At 45.6% G+C, this 24,283-nt stretch overlaps 1 protein-coding gene across 1 annotated transcript; it reads left to right on the plus strand.

Moving 5' to 3' along the window:
• Positions 1-230: 230 nt before the first annotated feature.
• ATAD3A (ATPase family AAA domain containing 3A) lies at positions 231-24,283 on the plus strand. The gene is made up of 16 exons (XM_014885814.2): positions 231-516; positions 1,278-1,354; positions 1,968-2,069; positions 3,494-3,553; positions 3,880-3,949; positions 4,692-4,857; positions 6,602-6,671; positions 8,834-8,989; positions 9,155-9,211; positions 10,140-10,265; positions 11,090-11,214; positions 13,366-13,417; positions 14,727-14,797; positions 16,962-17,129; positions 17,762-17,870; positions 23,895-24,283. The coding sequence occupies exons 1-16, from the start codon at positions 288-290 to the stop codon at positions 24,072-24,074; spliced, it is 1,818 nt and encodes a 605-aa protein (XP_014741300.1). The 5' UTR covers positions 231-287; the 3' UTR covers positions 24,075-24,283.

Genomic DNA, 24,283 nt, shown 5'->3' on the forward strand with positions numbered 1-24,283 from the left:
ATAACTCCAAGGCCGTGCCTGCCTCGCGGCCCTTAGCAACGCCCCACACTCCCGTTGCTACGCGGAAGTGCCTCCCCGCCCCTTTTGTCCCTCCCGGCGCTCCGTCCCTCACACGGCGGTTCCGCTCCTTCCGCCTCCCTCAACCAATCAAACCCCACACGCGGCGCCTCTCCGCCAATCAGAGCACGGCGCGGTGTCCCGGCGGGCCAATGGGAGGTCGCCCCGCCCTCGGCGCATGCGCGCTGTTCGCGGCGCGACCCCCGCGTGGAGCCGCCGCCGCCGCGCTCATGTCGTGGCTGTTCGGGCTGAACCGCGGGGCCGCGCCGGGCGGCGGCGGGGATGCGGCACCCCCGGGCACCGGCACAGGGACGGGCAGTGCGGCCGGGCTCTCTCTGCCGCCCGTCCCCGGTGGCGGCGGCTCCGGGGACCGTCAGACGCCCAAGGACAAATGGAGCAACTTCGACCCCACGGGCCTGGAGCGCGCGGCCAAGGCGGCGCGGGAGTTGGACGCGTCCCGTGCGTGAGGGGACGGGGCGGGAGGGCGGGAGAGCTCGTCAGGGTGTGGGGATGTGTGGAAAGGCGGTGTCAGAGCAGAGAGCGGGCTCTGCTCCCTGGGGCCCAGCCGTGAGATGCGAGGAAAGGGCAGGAAGCGGTGCCCAGGAAATTCCTCCTGGGCATGAGGGATTGTCTGTTCCACTCTGGAACACCACAGAGGGTGTGGAGTGTCCCTCACTGGGGGTATTCCCGATCTGTCCCTCACAATCCTGTGCTCTGTGCCCAGGGATGGCCCTGCTGGAGCAGATGAGTCTCTTGGGGCCCTTCCAGCCTGGCCCATCCTGGCATCCCCCGTGTCCTGTCGGGTCCCATCGCCCAGGGCAGCCTCTGGCTCCTGCCCTGCTCTCCTGGAGCCCCGGGATCAGCATTCCCAGTCAGTGACCTCTGAGAGCTTCCTACAGAGTCTGTGAGGGGAGAGGGAGGCACCAGAGCATCTTCACAAAGTCACAGATTCCCAGAATGGTTTGGGTTGGAAAGGACCTTAAATCCCATCTCATTCCACCCCTGCCAGGGCAGGGACCTTCCCCTATCCCAGATTGCTCCAATTCCATCCAAACCTTTTCCACAGGTTTGCAGAGAAGTTCCATAATTATTTATCCCCTGGAGGGTTGAATGTGCCATTGCAGAGCTGTGCTCCAGGAACGGGATGGATTGAACAATCTGAGCATCTTCTTTGCTGAGAAAAGACCTCTCACTGTCCATAATCTCTTCCCACCCTCCAGGCCATGCAAAAGATGCTCTGAACCTTGCCCAGATGCAGGAGCAGACGTTGCAGCTGGAGCAGCAAACCAAACTGAAGGTGTGTTGGAATTCCTCATGTTGGAACTCCTCAGGGAGCTGCCAGGTTTGGGAAGGACAAAAGTTAAAATCTTTCCTCTGCAGAGGATGAAAAATTTTCCTTTCTGTTCAGCTTCAGCAAATAGGAGTTATTTGTGTTTAGGAAAAAAAAAAAAAAGGAATTGTGGAAGGTGAAGTCCCAGCTAATTTTGCCTATTCTGACACATTTTTTTGTGGCTTTGATTAAAACTTGCATGTCCTGAGTGGTTTTGTAACTCCTGGAATATCCCTGCTGGTTTTGGGGGATGGCATGGGGTTTCTGTGGGAACTTTAAAGTAGCTGGGTGAAGGACAGACTTCTGTTTTCTCATTAAGGAATTTAGGGATTTTTTTGGGTGTTGATTGGTCTCTTGGATGTTTGTTTTTTTTAATTGTGTTTAATCCTAAAATAGTTAATTATGCAATATTTTTACCATCATTTTATTACCATATTTTAAATTTCTTGCGGCCATGATCATCTTTTAAGGGTACCACTCTAATTACAGAGGGATTTCTTGGAATATAATTATCAGTAGAATTACTCTCCAGGCTGATTTATCAATTTCTGCTCATGAAATTCTCTGGTTATTTCACCAGGAGTACGAGGCTGCCATAGAACAGCTGAAGAATGAGCAGATCCGGGTCCAAGCAGAAGAGAGAAGGAAAACACTCAGTGAAGAAACCAAACAGCACCAAGCAGTAAGAGAATGAGGGGAAAACCTTGTTTGTATCTTCCCTTATAGAAAAGGCAATGATGCATTCCTTATCCCTTTCATTATCCCTTTAATTAATTATCCCTTTTGGGGATCATTTTTGGTTGTGGGCAGCCAGAGATCTGGGGGTGTTCACACCTCCTGCTGTTCTGTCCTGGATTTGTAATGTTGAGTTTTTAGCCCTCTTGGACTTCTGTTCCCGAGTTCTTGAACATCCAAAGGAGTTGGTGGTAGCAATTTCTCTCATTCTGTTTTGTTTTTTTTTTTTATTTTCCTAAAGGGCTTTTCAGGGAAGTGTTGAGCAATAGTGGTTTATCAAGTGTCTGTGTTAGCCTCGACAGTGAAATGGCTCTGAGTTATTTGGATTTCAGTCTTAAGTAGCTTGAAACCCTATTTCTTCTGAATTAAACAGGAAAAAATATCTTAAGAGGAGAAGTGATACAAATCTGAGTTGTTGTGAGCAGTGTTGGTGCTTCCAGGTTTGTTTTAGCTTGTGTCACTGATGTGGCAATAATCCTGAAACAGGGAAAATAAAGGCTGACTTTTATGTTAAAATCCAAATTATGGTGATTTCTTACTCTGAGAGCACAGGACATGAGGGAATTGATTCATTCTCATGGATTTTCCAGCTTGGGAAGTTTGCTAGAACTGTTTATTTGGCACGTGGTGCTTTTACCCTGGCAGAGTTTGGACTTTGAGCAGGCTGGCCCACGAAGCACCTGCACACTCAGCTGCCCTCAGGGGTTGGTTCTTCACCCCCTGCTGCTCACAGGGCATCATTTGAAGTCACAGCAAACTCATGGGTTGTTTGAAATCCCAACAAACTCAATCTTGGTTCAGTCCATGATGTTTTACTGTTGCTGAGGAGAGAATTCCCAAGCTATTCTGCTATCCCTGTTTGGAATAAAGAAAGATGTCACCCCCTGATACAGAGTCCTCCCTGCTGGTGGCTGTGGATCCTCAGCTGTCTTCCAGTTCATTGGAGATGGCTTGGGTTTATTTGGAGTTACAGTGGAAAATTGATAAGAGGAATTAATGAGGAACAAGGAAATCTTTAGCACAAACTGACAGTCCTATTGCTTGCAGTCACCAGTCCAGATAATGTGGTTTAGAACACAAAAACCTTGTTTTTCCCAGTGAAGTCTCCTTTTCTGGGCCAAGTAATACTTGCTCCTTGTTTGACATCTGTGATCCCTTAAAATGAAGTCTGACTGTAGAGACCTCTCAGCACAGAGATGGTGCTGAGGATATTTTGCCCTGTTCACATTCAAATCCAGGATAATTTTTTGTTTGTGTGGATTTTCCCGTTTTATTCATTTTTTTTTCCCTCCTGAACCTCATTTCCCTGAGGACCAGGCTGTTTTTTAACTGCCTAATGTGTGTATTCTGAATTTGTTTTGTTTTTTGAAGAGAGCCCAGTACCAGGACAAGCTGGCACGGCAGCGCTACGACGAGCAAATGCGACAGCAGGTAAGGGTGGATTCCTGCTCTGATCCAGCTGGGAATGGTTTTGGGAGCCTTCTTAAATCCAAAAGATGCTCTGGAGCTGTGCCCTGTCCTGCTGAGCACAGTTTATCTGTGTTATCTGCTCAGCATCAGCACTGCTGGCCTGGCACATCAAGGGTTGGGCATTAGGACAAAGCAGCAGATTGGAATTAGGAGAATAAATCTGGGAGATGGGGAGAGGAAAACACACTTCAGTCTGAGCTTCTTGAAAATATTTGTAGCAATTAAGTTTACACTTGATGGATTTCTTACAACATCAACATCTCTTTTGCTGTCATCTCTCCCTGCAGCAACTTGCTAATGAGGAAAATCTGAGGAAGCAGGAGGAATCTGTGCAGAAGCAGGAGGCCATGAGGAGAGGTGAGGGTTTTGTTCAGCTGCTGAGGGTGTGAGGGAATGTGGAGTCCTTGTGCTGATCTTTGTGAACAGGTAAATCCCAGCAGTGCTAAAATCACCAATTCCTTCCAAGGTTAGTTTTAGAAATGGCTGCACTCCCAAACATCTGCCCTGTCACTCCTGGATTTCTCAATGAACTGTCAGCATCTCCTGACAGAATAACTGAAATTCTCATTTCATACTGGACCAACCTAAAATAGAGCCAGTTTTGAGGAGGGGAGAGAAACAAAGCATCTGGGAGGAGTGGTTGAATCTGTGTCACCTCATCTCCATTCAGTTTCCTGCAGAAAATAAAAAAGTTGTGATGTGAAACTTGCTTCGTTTCTTTTTGGGAATTGCCAGAATGCCTGGATTTGCAGGACTCCAGTGGGGTGCAAGTCCTAGAAATGTTGAGGCAATTTGTGTTTGAGTGAATTTGCTCCGAGCACAGATGTGGACAGCTGTGCTGCCATCCAGAGAGGGAAGTGTAGCCTGAATAAAACATCCCAGTGGTGAAACCCTGTAGGATTGGATTATTTTACTCCTTGATTTCTCATAAACTCTCCTTTCACACAATTGTGCTTTTGAACTTCCAAAATCCCATTTAGGACCGGCAGCTCCATTTTGCTTCTCCTCCTTCCAAACACTACACAGCAACTTCCCTGAGCTTTTCCTCCTCCCTGGCATTAAAATTTGACCTCTTTGCCGTATTTTTTTTTCCCCCAAGCTACCGTGGAGAGGGAGATGGAGCTGAGGCACAAGAACGAGATGCTGCGGGTGGAGGCGGAGGCGCGGGCGCGGGCCAAGGCCGAGCGGGAGAACGCCGACATCATCCGCGAGCAGATCCGCCTCAAGGCGGCCGAGCACCGCCAGACCGTGCTCGAGTCCCTCAAGTAGGTCAGGCCAGGGCCTGCAGCTGCTCCGAGTGTGTCCCTGTGTGTGGGGAAAGCTGGGGTTTGTTCCTTTGGTGCTTCTCCAGGTGTGTCCCTGTGTGTGGGGAAAACTGGGGTTTGTTCTTCTGGTCCTTCCTTAAGTGTGTCCCAGTCTATGGGAGAACCTGGGGTTTGTTCCTCTGGTGTTTCTCCAAGTGTGTCCCAGTGTGTGGGGAAAACTGCGATTTTGTTACTCGGAAAAGCTGGGGTTTGTTATTCTGGTGCTTCTCCAAGTGTGTGCCCACATGTGGGAGAACCTGGGATTTGTTCCTCTGGTGCTTCCTTAAGTGTGTCCCAGCATCTTGGAAAAGCTGGGGTTTGTTCCTCTGGTGTTTCTCCAGGTGTGTGCCCACATGTGGGAGAACCTGGAGTTTGTTCCTTTGGTTCTTTTCCAGGTGTGTCCCAGTGTGTGGGAGAGCCTGGGGTTTGTTCCTCTGGTGCTTTTCCAAGTTTGTCCCAGTGTGTGGGAGAACCTGGGGTTTGTTCCTTTGGTGCTTCTCCAGGTGTGTCCCAGCATGCTGGAAAAGCTGGGGTTTGTTCTTCTGGTGTTTCTCCAGGTGTGTGCCCACATGTGGGAGAACCTGGAATTTGTTCCTCTGATGCTTTTCCAAGTTTGTTCCAGTGTGTGGGAGAACCTGAGGTTTATTCCTTTGGTGCTTCTCCAAGTGTGTCCCAGTGTGTGGGGAAAACTGGAGTTTGTTCCTCTGGTGCTTCCTTAAGTGTGTCCCAGTCTATGGGAGAACCTGGGATTTGTTCCTCTGGTGTTTCTCCAAGTGTGTCCCAGCATGCTGGAAAAGCTGGGGTTTGTTCCTCTGAGGAACTTTCAGCCTGGTGCTTCTCCAAGTGTCCCTCAGGACTTGGGGAAACCTGAGGTTTGCTCCTTTGGTGCTTCTCCAAGTGTGTCCCAGTGTGTGGGAGAACCTGGGATTTATTGCTCTGGTGCTTGTCCAGGTGTGTCCCAGCACACTGGAAAAGCTAAGGTTTGTTCCTCCAAGGAATTTCAGCCTGGTGCTTGTCCACATGTGTCCTAGCACATGGGGAAACCTGGGGTTTGCTCCTTTGCTTCTCCCAGTGTGTCCCAAAGTGTGGGAGAACCTGGGATTTGTTCCTCTGAGGAATTTCAGCCTGGTTCTTCTCCAAGCACCTGGGAGAACCTGGGGTTTATTCCTGTGAGGAATTCCAGTGCTTGTCTTGCTACATTGTCACCTAAATGGCAACCAGGGACATTTGTAGTGATACAATTTTTCTAAGAGATTATTTCAAACCCTGTTCTCCAGTCCTGCAGCTCAGTTACTCTGAGAACCCCTCAGTTCTTTCAGAACATCCACCACAAAGGTAAAAAGCAGTTTGGCTCCACAGGGGTGGCTGTTTAGGTTTGGAATTGGTTAATTTTAGGTCCTTTGAGATTTGGAACAAAAAAAACCTTTACATTTCTACAGTTCAGCACAAATAATGCATTAAAGAAGTAAATTGATACCAGCTTAAGGCCAGATGCTTTTCTGGATTTAATCTCAGCTCAGGTGTAGCTATCAGATGATTATAAATATATTTTCCATGCTTGTTTATGTTCCAATTCTGAGGCGAGCCCTTAGCTTTGACTTGTTCTGAAGAAGATTAGCAACTTTAATGCAATATGAAAGTCTGTCTTTAAAATTTATCAATTCAGTCCTTGAAATCCCTTTTCTCTGCTGTTTGCTCACCACAGGACAGCTGGGATGCTCTTTGGGGAAGGATTCCGTGCTTTTGTAACAGACTGGGATAAAGTCACAGCCACGGTAAGGTTGGGATATCTGTCAGAAAACTTCCAGAAAAACCTGTCAGTAAATGGGTGTTAAACTCCTGATTGTGTCACAGCTTTAGATCTAATTTTGATGTAGCCTAGAGAGCACTTAGAGAACTTTTATTTGTGCTAAATGAATTGATTAAAAACCAGCCCAGCATCTTTTCACAGGACAATGGAACCTTGGGGACATAAAGTTGTTTCTCAGTGTAATACATACAACAAAACAGCAGTGAAAATATATTTTTGGTAGTGTGACTGGTTAAAATAGAAATTTTGCTTTAAATCAATCCCCACCATCTGCTCCACCCTCTGATTTCATACACACAAAACATCCTTTGCCTGAGAGCACTGGGGAGAACAAAACAAGCTTTTAGTGGCTCCTTTTGTCATCTGTACCTGGGGTGTCTGCAGAATTCAGAGCCTTTTGTAGATCAGTGCTTTGAGCTGTGCATTCACTTGACCCAGATACCATTTTCCTGCATTATGGTCATTTTTTGCTTCTGACATTTTCTTCTCTTGTGAATTTGGGACATTTAGCTTTTAACAAAAAAAAAAAAAAAAAAGTAAGTATATTTCCAAAAATGGGATAACACAGCTGGAACTCATCTTTTCTGTTGCTTTGAAAATTTTGAAATTACTATAAGGTGAGAACCAGTCAGTTATTTTAAGATTCTTGTAAATGAATCCTGAATTTTCAGCTCTGTGTGTTCTAAGATGTTCTAAGGGCTGCTCTTTCTCTGCCTCTTCCCAGCCAAGCAGAACCCCAAAGTTTCTCCAGGTTCTACCTCAAGTTTTTTGGTTCATTGTGGTTTTTCTGTAATTCAATTTGTTTACTGACCAGAGACCCATTCCTTTGCTTGATACTTTATAACAAATAGTTAGGCCCTGTAATCAGGCTGATTTTTAGAGTTGGCAGTTGGGTTTTTGTTTGATCCAGAACTCATTTTTAAAGCTCTGTTTCTCTGTATTTTGTGAAATGATCATCAGTGAAGTCCCAAAGTCTGAGAAAGTGACATCACATCCATCAGGCAGAGGGAACTTTGTGCTGGATTGGTCTAAGAGAACATGAGATCATGGCACTGTTTTTAGAGGGAGGCTGCTAAAAAGGTGAAATCTGTTCTGTGTTCTGAGCTGAATTGGGCATGGAAATCCCTCACTCTTTGCATCCTGGAACTCACAGTTCTGATCCCTTCGTGTTTCCACCCAGAGCAGAAGTGATGTCACACATTTCAGCAGAGTGAACAGATGGTGCCTCATGCTTTATTGAACAGTGCAACCCTTGTTGTCCTTGAGGCTTTTCACCCTGATCTGTACTTGCAGGAGAAGTCAGCTTATTTTAAAAGCAATTGCTGCAGTTTTTGTTTTTTTTTTTAAATATAAATTATTGGCATCAGCTTTAAGCTGACTCCTAAGTCTGGAGTGTTTCTGCTTCACTGGCAAATCGATGGCAATGTCTCATTTTGTGGGGTTTCTGAAAGAGCAGCCCAGAGCAGTGATGGTAATTCCCACTTCCATGATGGTAATTCCCATTTCCATTATGGTAATTCCCATTTCCATGATGGTAATTCCCATCCAGTGATGGTAATTCCCATTCCCATGATGGTTTTGGCTTTGCTGCTCCTCTGGAGTCCCTAATTCCCTGTTGTTGTGTTGGTCTGGCACCTTTAGCAGATATTCCTTTTTTTGTTCCCCACTGTGCCCTGCCTTGGTGGCAGCCACAACTCAGCTGTGGCTGAATTTTACATTCAATTTTACATTCAATTTTACCTTGACACCTTCAATTCAGCTTTCATTTTCTGCTGTGCTGAGGGGCACCCTGGCTGCTGTTGCTGCTTTATTTTCATTACTCAATCTAGTTGAAAATCTGGACAGCCCCACACATTTTGGGCAGGATGTGCTTTTTGGATTCAGGACTAAATGCTTCACTTGTGCTTCCTCTTGCTTTTTGCTGTGCAAGAGCAGTCAGTGAACAGGGAGTGTGAGACCTTGACTGTCTGAACAGGGATAAAACACCTTACCAAAAATAAACCCCTCCTGCTCAGCATTTGTCCTGAATCTTAATTCCCCACCACAGGGCAGGCTTCACACAGCAGCACTGCCTTGCCAAGTGGTTTTTGCTCAAATTTTTTTTTTTTTTCTCTCTTTTCTTTGCAGGTGGCAGGGCTGACCCTGCTGGCAGTGGGGGTTTATTCTGCCAAAAATGCCACGGCTGTAGCAGGACGTTACATAGAGGCAAGGCTGGGCAAACCCTCCCTGGTGAGGGAAACCTCCAGGATCACCGTGCTGGAGGCTCTCAAACATCCCATCAAGGTAAAATCCAGCTTTGTTCCTGTGTTAAACTCAGGCTGGGATTGTCAGTGGGTCTGAAGAAACAGAATGTTGGAGGTGGAATGGATGGGCTGTGCCCACTGGTGTTCTGGAAGATGTTTTAGGGTTTTTTTTCTACCTGTGAGTAACTGAATTTGTCCTCTCAAGGTTGGTAAACGTCTCACCAGCAAGGCTCAGGATGCCCTTGAAGGAGTTGTTCTCAGTGTGAGTACTCTGTTCTCCTGTCTTGGGCTCTGAGGGATGACTTTAAATTCTAAATAAGAGCTGCTGGTTCTTTAAACTCACTTCTAAAGCTGTAATTCCAGCAGTTTTGGAGTCATAGCACCCTTGGGACACTGAGACCATAAATAAGCTCCTGTGCTCAGTGTGACATACATTAAGCAGCCTGTTCACCTTTTTTTTTTTTCCTCTGTGAAAAGCAGTTGGAAGTCTTAGTTCAATCTTTGCTCTGGTGCAGTTTCTCTCTGTAGTCAGCATATTAAAATTCAGAATTCCACTTGTGCCATCTGAAGTTAAGGATTAGTGAACCCAGACCTGCTTCTAGGCCAAAAAAATCTAAATATCATGTGCATTTGCCCACCCTGAGATTGGTTCTTAACTTGCTAATTAGTGCTGCTTCTATATATTTGCTTCTAAATTTGCTTCCTGGTTATCAGGCAAATTTAAGAGCTGCTTGAAGCTGCTGAGAGAAAATGTTCCTGCAGGAATAACTCTCTCAGTATCCCCAAATGCAGGAGTAATATAAATATGAGTTTATGACTTGAGAAGGAATTAGCACTGCCAAGAGTTGCTTCTGTTCTGACATATCCCTCCCAGGGCATCCATTAGGAAGTGAATATTTAGGTGTTATCTGTTCCTAGAGTAGTCACTGCACTGCTTCCTGCACTGCTGCTTTTTCTTATGAAAGAATTGTAACCAAGTGGACAGAAAATGGAGTAAATCCTCACATAGGACAGGAAATGACCTTGGTGTGGAGTCAGGAGCAGCTGAAGTTAAGACTTAAAAGCTTGAGCCTGGAGTGCTGCCTCCTTCCTGCAGGTACTGATCTGGGACCCTGGTAGGTGCAGCTCTTTTGGTGTTTTCTGCTCCTGAAATTTAACTTTTTTTTTTTTTTTTTTTTTTTTTCTTGCAGCCCCAGTTGGAAGCACGTGTGAGAGACATTGCCATAGCAACAAGAAACACAAAAAAGAACAAAAGCCTGTACAGGAATATTCTCATGTACGGTCCCCCTGGAACTGGAAAAACTCTTTTTGCCAAGGTAAAACCCTGCCAAAGTTCTGCCAACCTGCACTTTGCAAAATGTTCTGAAAATTCCAGGGCCTGAGAAGCCTCCCTGGGCTGAAATCTATTGCTGGAGTGTTGCATAAACATTGTGTTCGTGTTGGAAAGGGCAGCCTGCCTGCTCCAGCTCTGAATCACTGCAGCCACTTGCATTCTGGTGCTGAGAGGAGGCAGAGGAGCTTTTCCATCTGGGAAAGGCCCTTGGCAGTTGGGATTTGTGGGAATCACAGCAGCAGCCACTTCATATCCACCTCTGCTGGCTTTCTGCCCTTGGCTAAATGGGTTTTTGTGCTGGTGCCCCCAGTCCCAGGGCACAGACAGGCATGGCTCCGTGTGCACAGGCACTGCCAGCATGATTTTTACATGGATCTGAGTCAAAATTTGATTTTTTTTTTCCTGGCTTTTCAATGCTTGTCCACAAGATCTGAAGTTTCATCAACTTTTTTTAACAGTGGCAGATTTGACAAACTGATGCAAGTTGGATTTTTTTTCCTCTCTCAGTACATTCAACCTCTACCCCAGTAATTTTCTGACACCTAAAGCTTTCTATGGCACCTACTGGATTTCTAAACCCACCTAGTTAGAGTTTCTAAAGCCAATAGAGATGGACAGAAACAGAAAAAGTAAACAATACACAAGTTAAAATTACCACTAAGTGATAAAGAACATAAAAAGAAGCCAATACCTCCCCTCTGCAAATAATCACACTGACAGGACTAAACTGCTTTAATTCCCTCTTCATCCTCCATGGCCTTGCAGTGAAAGAAAGGATTTAATTTCCTGGTTTTTGTTTCCTTCCAGAAATTGGCTGTGCACTCAGGCATGGATTATGCCATCATGACAGGAGGGGACGTGGCCCCCATGGGCAGGGAAGGGGTCACAGCCATGCACAAACTCTTTGACTGGGCCAACACCAGTAGGAGAGGGTAAGTTGAGCTTTTCTTGAATCTTGAATTTGGGTTTTTACTCAAAAAAATCACAGCAGTGTAGTTCAGCTCCTCAGTGGTTGTTATTGAGTGAGGTAACACTGAGCAAATCCAAAATCTCCTAAATATTTCCTAGAATGGGTGAATCCTTATTAATTAATAATATTAAAAAAGCTGAAAGCCTTTGCTTTTCTGTTCTCTCAGACCATTTTTAGACCAATTTTTCCAGATCAGTCACAATTTGATTGTCTGATCTCACCAAGCAGGAGGAGAATTCCTGCCCACTTGAAAGCTGGGACAAATTTCCTTCAGGGTGATTAATGACCTGACAGTAATTAGAAGATTTAGCACAAATCAGGTGTTCACACTCTGGATGTTCCCTGTTGCAACTGCTCATATTTTAAACACTGCTAGTATTTAAATCCAGTTTTTTGTTTACTTTTGAGTCTCAAGGAAGAGGAGTGAATTACAAGAAATGAAAGAGGATAAGGAGGAGAGAGATGCTAAAAAAAAATCACAAAAATCACAAACACGAAAAAGAACTTTTGCTTTTTCAGTCACCTTTAAAAGCACATTTTTATCTGCAGAGAATCCTCATGGTGAGGCTGAATCTTGGCTCCCTGATTTTGTAGAAATGTGTGCAGATAATTTGCTCCTACCAATGTAAATGGATTTTTGCAGTGCAGAGGTAGCTGAGGAGTTATTTGTCCAGCCAGGATGGTAAAATCCAATATTGAACTTTCAGGGGGTGTTTTGTGCTGGTTTGATCTCAGATCTGTAAATGTGGCTGCCCAGTGATTTATGTGTTCTCTGATTGCCTCAGATGGGCATTATCTTGCAGTGTCTCTTTTAATCCTTGCTTCATTCATCACCTAAATCTTTCTATTTCCCCTCACAAAGAAAACAAGCAGGGAAATATCCCAAGGATTTAAAATTTTAAGCTTCTTTCCTGAGGAGCAATAGAAGGGAAGGTGTTAGAATTTAAGTGAGGAGTTTGAAGAGAAGTGAGGATGCTCAGCTGGATGCTTCCATTAAGGAATTCTTTTACAGCACTGCCTGGCTCTGAATTTCTCTGCCCTGATAGAAATTTGTGTGCATTTCAGCTTCCTGCACTTCCTGATCAAAGCTTACATGTGTCCATAGAATCAATATTCTCACCTCCAGTAGCACTGAAGCATTTAAACAAATTTCATTCTCAATATCCACCAGTCTTAGCTGTTGCCTTTATTAGGTGAAATTGTGATAACAGACACCTCTGCAGAGAATATTTGGGAGAAGCTGGGGCTGGGTGGAAGATGTTAATAGGCCTGAAATCCCCTGGAAAAAAAAGCTGGATTTGAAGCTAGGCAGGGAGGTAATAGAAGCTGTGACAGCTTTATGAGCAGCCTGGTTCTGTTATTGATAAACATCTTTACAGGCTCAGTCCCTTGGGAAGAGCACTGCCCTTGGGTTGTAAGTGAATTTATTTTGGTGAATAATTCATGGACTTTATTAATTCACTTCTCCACAGGTAGTAAAACCATTACATTAGTGGTGTTGTGTTTTGGAAAAGAAAAACCTCACAAAACAACAGAGCAGCCGAGGAGAGACTCTGGTTTGAGCTTTTCACAGTGGCATAAGGAAGAAAAATGGCAGGGAGGTGTCACTGTCGCCAAGATTTCTGCATTGTGCCCTTGCACACACCTCTGTAAAGAGGAGGGAATGGTGAAATAGCACTGTCAGACTTCAGCAGGTCTAAATTTCAAATATCCACTGCAGCTTGGCAGTGACACCCAGCACTGCCAGCCACAACCTGTGCCTATGACAACTCCCATCTAGATTTAAAAATCCGGACGAGTTTCAGGTCCTGTGCCTTAGTTTTGCTTCTGAACAGCAGGAGACAGAACTCCAGAGGACTTGAGGGCAGATTTATGACCTGAGGTGTGTGAAATAAATCCATTTTTCAGCTGCTGGGCTGGGCCAGGTGCACACCGTGGACAGGTTGCTGCAGCTTAGCTGCGAAACGCTGCCCGAGGAAACGATGCTGCCTGTGCCACGCTTTGGGTGTTTGGTGCCAGCTGTGGGTGCCTGGCAGTGGGGCAGGAGGATCCTGGAGCCAGCTGAGCCTCCCTTCCCCCTGTGCTGTTACCGTGTAATGTTTTCCTTTTGCAGCCTCCTGCTGTTCGTGGACGAAGCCGACGCCTTCCTGAGGAAAAGGGCGACAGTAAGTGCTTGGTGTGTGTCTGCTCCTGCTGCAGGGGCAGCCAGCAGCCTCCTGCACTCTCATTTCTGCCTTCAGTGGGTAAAAAATGACACCTGGCAGGTGCCTCAGTGCTCACCTGGTGAACTGATGGCAGAGACAAGAAATCAGTGTTGTGTAGAATGGAGTGAGCGTCTCTCACCTGAGAATTCCTGCCTGCAGAACATGGCTGGTGATGCCATGATCATTTTTTTTTTTTTAAATACCTCTTATGTATTCTCAATACCTTTTTAGTATACATATTTGTAATTCCTTCAATTTAATATTTTGACATAGTCCTGATATTCTGTTAGGTCAAAAAAAAAAAAACCAAACAGCCCAAAAGCCTCGCCATTAAAAACCAAAAAACCTTGCACTATCTTAAAAAAAACAAATTCCCCTCTAAAACACATCCTATAAATGAAAATTAAACCTATCTAAAGGAAAACACCTTGGAATAAAGAAATACCATGTTATTCATTCAAACCTCTCATTAATACATCTTTATTAAATATGCTCATTTACAAAAATCTGTACAATTGTAGATGTGTTCAACCATGAATTTGCATTTCAGCTTATTCCACCTTAGCAAATTGTTGCACCATAAAAATCCTTATTAAATACCAAGGTAAAAACCCTTTATCTCTGAATCGTGGCTAACTCTTAATTTTAAGACCAAGGAAAAGACATCAGTGGCCCAAACTTGTTGGGGGTTTTGCAGCAGGAAAATAGGAAGGAGAGAGGCAAATATTCAAGGTTGTTCATGCTGGTACCTGGCAGGGTTTGGGCTTTGTCCCCACAGATATTTATCTTTGTGAGTTTTCATTACAAAACTGCTTTTTGCTACACGAACAAAGTTACAGCAGCATCTACCCCTGTATGAATAATTTGTGTTTCCAAAGTCAGTCACCACCACATTGTCCATCCACTCTGGACCTGTTGCTTCAATCCCAGTTGTGTTTTTAAAGAATTCTCTAAAACGTTCCTTAGAATGTGTGAGTGGATCCTTTGCTTATTTTCCTGTAAGTGTCACACTGGATTTCCCAGGTGAAATAGCAGGGCCAGAGCACTGAAACCAAGCAAATCATGGATGAGTGTGGATAAATGTGCAGTCTCTCTCCTGGAAGCTTGAGTTCCTAACTTTTCTCCTGGGTGTATAAATGGATTTTTTTTACCCCCAAGATGCTTTGGATTGTGCTGTAATGCAATAACAGAATTCCCTTTGTGCTGCTCAAAGCTGTCACCTGTCTGCAGTGCTCAGCAGCTGATCCTCCTTTGGGTTTTATCTTTGCAGGAGAAAATCAGTGAAGATCTCAGAGCAACTCTGAATGCATTTCTGCACAGAACAGGGCAGCACAGCAACAAGTGAGTATCCAGTTTCAGCAGCTGCTATTTCCCTGGATTGAGGAAAGTCTTTAAAGGGTCCCTGGTGTACAAATGGAAGTTGGAAATGATCTGTGCTGCTGAGGGATTGAAAAAAAAATCTGCAGAGAATATCCCCCTTTCAGTTATGTTCTGAATGTAGCTTGGTCCTTCTTCAACTTTTCCTGGCACTTAGAAATCAGAGCAGAAGGAAAATTTTTTTTTTCCAGAAACTGGAGAGATATTTGGACATCTTGAGTGTCTTGATGTTTATATTTTCTTTCTTGTTTATACAAGAGCCCAGGAAAATTCACTACCACAAAAATTCTGAGTTCATCCAGGCTGGGTGCTTCATGTTCCCTGGAAAAACACTTCAGTGGTGCTTGTTCCTCCCCAGTGACCCCTTCCCATCTTGTGCTTGTGTGGGCAGGGACTTTGATGAGTTCCCATCTGCCTCCATTTCTTTCCTTGTGGGATCCCAGAGCTGTTCCCTCCTGGCTGAGCACAGGATGGCAGGGCTGAGGTGACAGTGGGTTTGTCACTGTCCCCCACCCCTGCTCACTTTGTCACATTGATGGGAAATCCCTGCACAGCACTGCTCATTTTAGCCAAAACCATTTCCTGGCTGTCATAATAGAGAGGTGACCTTTCCTTCACCTTTCTCAAATAATATTTGATTTTTTTTTTTTTTGGTGTGAACTTTACTTAGTTGTTAAAATTTCTCCTTTCACAATTGAGCCAACAAGAAAAGTTGTCTGTGGCTTTATGTGGGAAAGTGAGATTTTTAATGATGAAATGCCCTCAGTGAGGCTGGAATGAAAGACTTTTTAAGTAACCTCATGACATTGAAATAAATATCCTGGAAGGTCACTGTTCCAGGACATTTTTTTGTCCTTGGGGGTCTCTTGAGCTTGTTGGAACCAATGCAGCTGTAACTGATAATTGCTTGTGTGTGGTTCTCTGTCCCAGAGGTGCCTGGGAAGAGGTGTTTTTCTCAAATAAATAAATTGCTGGAAAGCAAGGTGTTGATCCTGCAAAAACCTTGGTTTTCCCTTTGGGAGGAGAGCAAATCTCTTCTGAAATGATACATGAGTTAATCTAGAAAGCTGTGTTATTATTATTATTAAATGATACTTGCAAGAATAAACAAGAGAAATATTTGTCCTGCAAATCAGAGACAGGCAGGGGATGGTTCTTTTTTTCCCCTCTTGATGTTGAATTGCCTTGGAAGAGCTCTGGGAGTGTTTTTTGGGGTGCTGGGGATGCTCTGCCTCCCCTCAGAACAGCTGAGCTCTCACATTAAATTCAGCCCTGATTTCAACCATGAGCCATTTCAGGACACTGAACATGCCTTGGTGATTCATGCACTGATTTTTTTTTTTTTTTACTTCTGAGCAGCCTTATTGCTGCTCTGGGCAAGGAGCAGCCCTTGCCCTGCATCCCTGAGTGGGAGCTCACTGGAATGGGTGTAATGGGCTGTGTAAATGGGGCTGCTTTGGTGAGACCCTGAGGAGAGCTCTTCCTTCAGCAGGGAATTGTCACCAGCATTGGGAATTGCTGCTTTTCAACTTCCCAAAATCATCTTGTAGGATTAGCTGACTGTGTGAATATCAGGCTGCATGGCAATCCTGAATCCAGGCTTGTGTTTCTGCAAGTCTTTGTTGATAGAAAAGCCACAGTTTTGTCTTGGCCAAGTTATCTCCAGAAATGACAGCAGAGAACACGGCCCCTTGTAGCCAATGATTCAACCAGACAGCAAGAACATCAATATTCCAATAGCTGTGCTTAAAAGCCCATTTCAAATTATCAGGCACTATTAAACTGGTGACATCAATTAAAGCATTAAAGTATTGGCACAGGGAAGAAGCATCATTACAAAGCAATAAAAAAAAAAAAAAAAAAAAGAGTTTCCAGTTCCAAAATGCAGCAGGACCTGGAGCAGCACATCTGCACACATCAGGCTGTTCTAAACAGCCCAAACCACATTTTAGTGAGGTGCTGGTGATGCTGTCAAAGCCCTTTTTAAGGAATCCAGTGATGAAACATCTTTGATCCCAACCACGGCAGCTCCCGATGTTCAGACTTAGCTCATTGATTTTTGATTTTTATGGCTTTGTCAGTCTTATCTTTTTTTTTTTTTTTTTTTTTTTTTTCCCTTTAATTCCAGATTTATGCTTGTTTTAGCAAGCAACCAGCCTGAGCAGTTTGACTGGGCCATCAATGACAGGATAGATGAGATGGTGAACTTTGACCTGCCCCAGCTGGAGGAGCGCGAGCGGCTCGTCAGGATGTATTTCGACCAGCACGTCCTGAAGCCAGCCACAGAGGGCAAACAGTGAGTACCCCTCACTGCTCTGCCAGCCTGGAGAATTCCCTTTCTTTTCTTGTTTTTCCTCATCCCCTTTCCTGTGTATTCTGTCTAAAAAACCCAATTTCAACAAGCTGGGAGATGCCTCTCTTTATCTCGATGTGATGCCACCCCAGATTTTTGTTGTGCCCTTAAAATTCAGGAGGCAGTAATGCAAGCAGGAAACTGTAGGAACTCTTGGAGAATTCTTTTTTCTTGTTTTTCCTCACCTCCTTTCCTGTCTATTCTGTCTAAAAAACCCAATTTCAACAAGCAACACGAGAGCTGGGAGATGCCTCTCGCTGTCTTGATGCCATCCCAGATTTTTGTTGTGCTCTTAAAATTCAGGAGGCAGTAATGCAAGCAGGAAACTGTAGGAACTCTTGGAGAATTCTTTTTTCTTGTCTTGTTTTCTTGTTCCTCATCCCCTTTCCTGTGTATTATGTTTAAAAACCCACTTTGAACAAGCAGCACAAGAGCTGGGAGATGCCTCTCGCTGTCTTGATGCCACCCCAGATTTTTTGCTGTGCCCTTAAAATTCAGGGGGCAGTAATGCAAGCAGGAAACTGAACTCCTGTGATGTGGCTGCACATCAACCAAAAGGTTGTTCTGCCTTTCAGGAGGTTGAAGCTGGCCCAGTTCGATTATGGCAAGAAGTGCTCAGAGATTGCCAGGCTGACTGAGGGCATGTCCGGCCGGGAGATCTCCCAGCTTGCCGTGGCCTGGCAGGTGAGTGGGGCTCCTCTCCTTCCTTCTTCTCCCTCCTCTCCCTCCTTTTCCCTTCCTGGAAGGTTTGAGGCTTTGATTCTGGAGTTTCAGATCATCTCTCCCTGTGGAAGTTGGGTTTGTCCATGGGGTGGTACCAGAACGCTGCTGGCTCTGGGGTGGGTGTTGGAATATCAGCAGAATTCCTCATCCCAGAAATAAGAACAGTTTTGATAATCTCTAATGGAATTTAAGGAAAGCAGGTGAGTTTGGAGGGAATTTGGGCACTCCATGCTGGCCACACTCAGGAAGCTCAGCAGAAGAGATGCCTGCTCTTGTAAACCATTCCCCTTTCCTCTGTTCTAAACCCCTTCAGTGCAACTTGAACTATTAAAGAAACTAAACTAATTGGAATTGGAGCTGAAAAAAAAATAGATATTTCTTCCATCCATAAAAATAAGAAATGCAGTCACTTGGAGTACAATTATTCACATGCTTAGCAAGCTTTAGTGGTTTTGGTTTTTTTTAATCAGGTTTTCACCTTGTTTTGTCACAACTGCCAGTTTCTTACTGCATTGTGTATTTTCATAAATAACCTGGAAATATCAGTTGAAGGAATGTGCTCCAATTTGTGTGTCATGTAACCTACTCATGTCAGCTTCCTTTCAGGGATTGTAAAAACAAAGTGGCTTTTTGTTTAGTTCTTCAATTTTTAATTTAGTTTAGCAGCTCACAAACATCTTATGAAGTTTGTGCATTTCATTCCTTCTACTACTGCATTTCCACCTCTTAAGGGACAGAAATATTTGTCCTTTCTAGTGGAAATTAATTTTAATTGCAGTAGCCATGAGCTGAGATCCAACTCGAGTGCTGTCAGTTCTTATTTTCTTCCTTGGTAGCACACAGCTGGTTAATTTTCCTGTATAATTTTTTGTGATATTGATTCATATTTTAAAATGTGTGCTGTCATCTGCCCCACGTACGTGAAAGGCTTTGCTGCCAACTATTTCCTGTAATAAGAAGTTGTGATAAATGATGCTTTGCTTTTTATCACCCCTTATCAGCAAGTTTGTCATTACTCCCCAGGAATGACCTCAGCTTTTATCATTTCTCCTTTAAGTGCTGCTGAAGGAAGGAAAAAGGTGGGGGTGACTAATTTTCCCTGACAGCTTTTTAAAATGTGCCTCGTGCTGCCAGCACTGTTAACAAGGTTTGATGTAAAATTGCAGCAGGAAGTTGTGCTCCTCTCTGCTCTCATCAAACACTCAAAAGGCTTCAGGAAAAAAAAAAAAACCACACAGGAGAGGGTGGGGAGAAATATTTGAGTTGGTTGGATGTTACAAGAAACTTCATCTGTGTTAAAATCAAAGTTAAAATGAAAGGAACCTCATTTCTTGTTGGTCAAGAAGGGGAGTGGGATGTGCCAAGGGTGAGTGAGCAGCCCAGGACTGGAAATGTGGGATGAGAATTGTCTGGAGCTCTGCCCTGGGAGCTCCTGCCAGAGCTGGTGATGCTCTGGGGTTTTTTTTTCAGTCCCTTGTGCTGCCTTAGGATTTTAGCTTTTCTATTTTACATTTATTTATAACCCTGCAGTTCTTTAGGGTAGAACTCTAAACTCCACGCACAGTGTGAGCTGCAGCTTTCCCATTGTGCTCACACACAACAATTCCTCTCCAGCCTGGCAATCAAGGACACCTCACACCCAAGAAATAGAAACAAAAATGAGTTGTGGGGGAGCAGATTTGGGGTAAATTACTTCATTACCTGAACCTGTTAATTGGAAGATTAACCCCCAATGTGAAAATTGACCAAACTTATAAAAGTGTGAAATCCTGTGACCTGTGGTCCATTTTTTGGATGAGCAATTTGGAGCTGTGACGCACTGGAGTTGCTGCCAGCTGTGGGCACTGCCTTTGGCAGGATGTGTCCCCCCCTGCCTTTGGGTTTGAGGGTGTGAAACCCCTCAGCAGATTTAGGGACAAGCCCCTCTCCAGGCTGTTTTTTTTTTTTTTTTTTTACTCACCCCCAGCTCATCTCCTGCCTGCTGTTGGTATTTTAGGTCCTGTTTTAGCACTGGGGACTCCAGTGCTCTGGGCTGCCAGGGAATGTCGAAGGCTGCATTTACCAAACCTTTCTGGTAATATTTTCCTGCCTCAAATTCCTGCCTTGCTGCTCCTTGCCGTGGTGCTGGTGCACCCCTGTGGATGGCTGTGCTCTGAACTGGGTCAGGGAGCTGAGCAGAGTTAAAAATAGCTTGGCAAGATGAGTTAACTGCATAGCTACAGTGTTCAGGGTAGGTAAGGGCTGCAGGAACCAGGAACTGACTCCAAAAATTCCTCATCAGGTTTCCCTCAGCTGGATGCAGCAGCTGTAGGGTGCTGTGTACCACAGACACTCTGGATTTCTTATATCAATATAGCATTTTTAGTCTTTTAATTCCCTTTTAATTCAAAGTGCTGCCTGCAAAAGGTGGGAAATAATTTGATAACAGAATATCCTGAGCTGGGAAAAACCCCCAGGGATCATCTAAATCCATCTGTGGGCCCTGCAGGGGTCAAACCCCATAATCCCAGCCTGTGCCTGGTGTGAGCAGCCCCTTTGTGAGTGCTTTAACCCTGAGCACAGGAAGGTCTTTGTGTGATGGAGTTTGGAGCCTCTGGGATCATCTTCCCTTCCCAGAACTGGATCCTGGAGGGGGTTTGGGGAAAAGGGAAATTCTGAAGCTTTAGGAGGTGAAAGCATCACAACCATCAGCTCTTCCCTGGGACAGCAGCAGTGGCCACTCTGTCCTGTGCCCTCAGTTCCCACGAGGATTCTCCTGCCAAAATTGCCTTTAAAAACCCATCCCAGTTAAACTGAGCAATAGCTGCAGCTTTCAGAGGCTTAACTCCACCATAAACTGGATTTGAGATGGATTGGCTGTCACTTACATGAAGTTTTAGCTCACTGCTCTTTCAGTCTGGCTCTGTCTGTCCTGAATTTACCAATAGGGAAAAAAAAAAAAAATAAGATGCAGAAAAGCCAAGAGTGTAACCTCTAGCACTGGGTAAAATATTGCTGTCTGGCACAGCCAAGTGTGTGCGTGCTAGAAATCCATTTTAATCTGTTCTGCAGGAGACTGAGCATTCCCTTTTGTCCTTGTGCTTTTCCATTGCCCTTTATGGCTCTAGCATGGACTTAAATGCATTTTCACCTTAAAAATTCCCCTCAGCTCTGTTTATAGTCGTGTGCAGACTTCCCAGCACTGAACTCAAACTTGCTGATGTGCTTTAGATAAAATGTCAAAACCAAAAAGCAACCTTTCACTATTCCAAGCTGCAATCTTGGAAAATTGTTTTGGCAGCACTTCAGGAGAAATTCCCAGGAGTTTTATGTCCCAGTGTGAGCTTCCTGTCATTTCCTTGCCTTTTATGCCACTGACATAAATGCCTTTTTTTTTTTTTTTTTTGCTCCTTGAACCTTGTTTATATTTTAAAAATAGCTGTTGTATTTTTGTGGGTTTTTTTTTTAATCAGGCTATTTTCATTATAGATGGGATTCAAATGATACAGATGAGTCTGAGATTAAAATAAACCACAAGACTTGGCTGAAATGAAACATGAGGTCATTTAGGCTGGACTTGTCCTCTGTTCCATCCCCACCAAACAAAATTATTTCATGATTGGGTTTGAGGTATAAAACAGGAATTGCTGCACTGGAGAAAATGGGTTAAAATTCGTCCATGCAGGAGGCAGAGGTATGAATACAAATGAAGCTTGGTACCATTTTTATGTGTGTGCAAGCTACTCCCAGAAGGGGCAGCTGCTTCTCCCATTTGCTTTCTTGACAGCGAGGGCCTAAGGCTTTCTAAAAATAGAAAGTCATTGAGAAAATCAACAGAGCGTGAACTGCACAGCTTTGCAGGAGGTTCCACACTGGGCTGGCTGGGCTGTGCAGTGCCAGGGAGGAGGGCAGGGCAAAGCATCCTCCCTCCCCTGAGCTCTGGAAGCCCAGAAATGCATCCCAGGAAAAGTGTATTTTTCATTTGAAAACAACCTCGCCGGGGCTGTATGGAGAATCCTGCAATAATTTAAAGAAAAATAAAATAAAATAAAAATGTAAAGGGGGGGTTGAGCGAGGTGTGAACAAAACCTTTGCCCCTTTTGCAGAGGGGACAGGTGGGGTTGGGAGAGGTGCTGGGGGAATATTTGGCAGGTGATGGAAGCAGCCTCAGGGTCCTGTGTTGGATCCCAGAAATCCGGAGGTTTTTGAGCTTTCTGTGCCTGAAAGCACAGATTTCTGGGATCCAACAATCCTGCTCATTGTGCAGAAGAATTCTCTATTTACAGACCTGCACTCCCTCCCCTAAACCAGTGTTTACTCCTGGTTTTAAGCAGGAGCACCAGCCTGACTTGGCAGTGCTGCCTGCAGGAAGGATTGCAAAGGGTTTGCACAGGGAAAGGATTTGATGCTGCTTGCAGGAAAAACCAGCTCTGGTGGGTTGTGCAATCCAGACTTTTGTGGTCTAACCAGACCAAAAAAAAAAAAAAAAAAAAAAAAGGCTGGAAAATAGGTTAGAGGTTTAAAACCAGCCTGGGTAACCTTTTGCTCATTTCTGGAAAGAATTAATTCCTCCTGCAGTGAGGTAATAGGCAGCTCTAACCCCCAGCACTGTGACTGCAGAGCAGCAGCTCATCCTGGGCTTTGTTTTCTGTCCCTGGACACCCCTGGGCAGTGGGGGTGGAAAAGGGTCACACTGAAATTTGTTTCTGTGCTGCTTTTGCTGTCAGGCTCGTTTCTTGCTGGAATTGTTTGGTTGTTTTTTTTTTTTTGCACCATCAATAATGGATGGAGCCTGTGTGTGATGCCTCAGAATCACACTGCAGTGTGTGGAGAAATCCAAGTGAATGTTCCTCACCGGGACAGGGCACGGAAGGGTTGGCACAGGACAACCCAGGCTGTGGCTCTGTGGAATTTTGGGGCTCTTTGGGCCAGCCAGGATGGCTGTGGGGACCCTGCAGGGCTCCCACCCCTCATCCCAAACTCCCTCATTCCCTGAACACAGCACAGAGCTGCTCACAGGAGCATTTGCAGAGGGAAGAAACCAGATTTAGAAATCTGCAGCTCGGGGGCTGCTCTGTTACCTTGGAGATGGGTGCAGCTGACAGCACCAGCATCCCTTCCCTGCTCGGGGGGGACCGGCTGTGCTGGCATCTGCAGCAGGGCCAGCCCGAGCCCCAGCTGTGCTGGCTGTCCCCAAAGCAGGGGACAGTCCCTGTGCTGGCTGTGTGCCCCTCTGGGCTGGTGGAGTGGCAGGGGTTTGCAGCCCTTTCCCCCAGGAGATGGGGTCGTGTTGGTGCTGCCTCTCACAGGTACAGGAGGGAGCGTTTGCCACGGAGAGGGAAGGTCCTGTGGGCATTTGAGTGCAAGGTGGGAGCAGCCCCAGCACACAAGGGGAGATTCCCGAGGGAGTGCATGAGGACAGCAGGATCAGTGCACATGAAACATCATTTTAGAGGCACCACATTGCTCTGGGTGCTCCTCCCCATCCCCCTGCGAGAAAGAAATCCTTGTTTGTGCAGGGTCTGGAAGCCACAGCCAGGTGTGGCCTTGGCTGTGAGCAGCCAGGAGTGTGGATCCAGCATTTACCCAGCTCCTGCTCAGTGCTGGGAGTGTCACATCCCACCTGGGGAGCACAGGGGGAGGTGACACCCAGCACTGATGTTCGTTCTGCCGTGCAAGTGTTTCAACAATTTTCTGTTGCCTTGCATGGAGTTGTTCCATCACCCCCCTGCACCCACCTCTCCTCACCTTATTGGCTTCACACGTGAAGCTCTTTTAGAGCAGGTTAAAAGAGCCAAACGTGGGGGATTTTTCTCCTGAAAACAAAGACTTTGATTCCCAGCAAATCCAGAAGCAGGCAGAGTTGGTGATGACCACTTGGAGCGAGAGCGTTATGAGGGAAATCACGCGTGGAGAAGAGAAAAGCAGAGAGGGAGCAATCAGACACGTCCCCTGCTGCTGGGAAATGCCAGCCCTGAGCTGTGTGACTTGTCCTTGTCCCCACAGGCAGCAGCCTACGCCTCAGAGGACGGGGTGCTCACCGAGGCCATGATGGACGCGCGCGTGGCCGACGCCGTGCGGCAGCACCGCCAGAAAATGGAGTGGCTGAAAACAGAAGGTGCTGAAGCCAACAGAGGGACTGACAGGAACCCCCTGCTGCCTTTCCCCAAAGGGACACCGCTGTGAGAAAGCCTGCAAGTGAGGAGAGAAGGATGGGGAAGGGGGCTCGTGGCACCAGGAGTCACCTGTGGGGAGAGCAGGGGTGGCCCTTGGTGCCAGGGAGGGGGTGATGCCTCAGGCTGCCTTGGGTCTCTGTGGTTTTAAACTGCACCAGAAAAACAAAATGGTTTCAATAAGGCAGGAGCAACTGAATTAAAGGACCCTTGCTGAAATAA

Source organism: Sturnus vulgaris, chromosome 25, assembly GCF_052056855.1.
Source record: "Sturnus vulgaris isolate bStuVul1 chromosome 25, bStuVul1.hap1, whole genome shotgun sequence".
Taxonomy (NCBI): Eukaryota; Metazoa; Chordata; class Aves; order Passeriformes; family Sturnidae; genus Sturnus; species Sturnus vulgaris.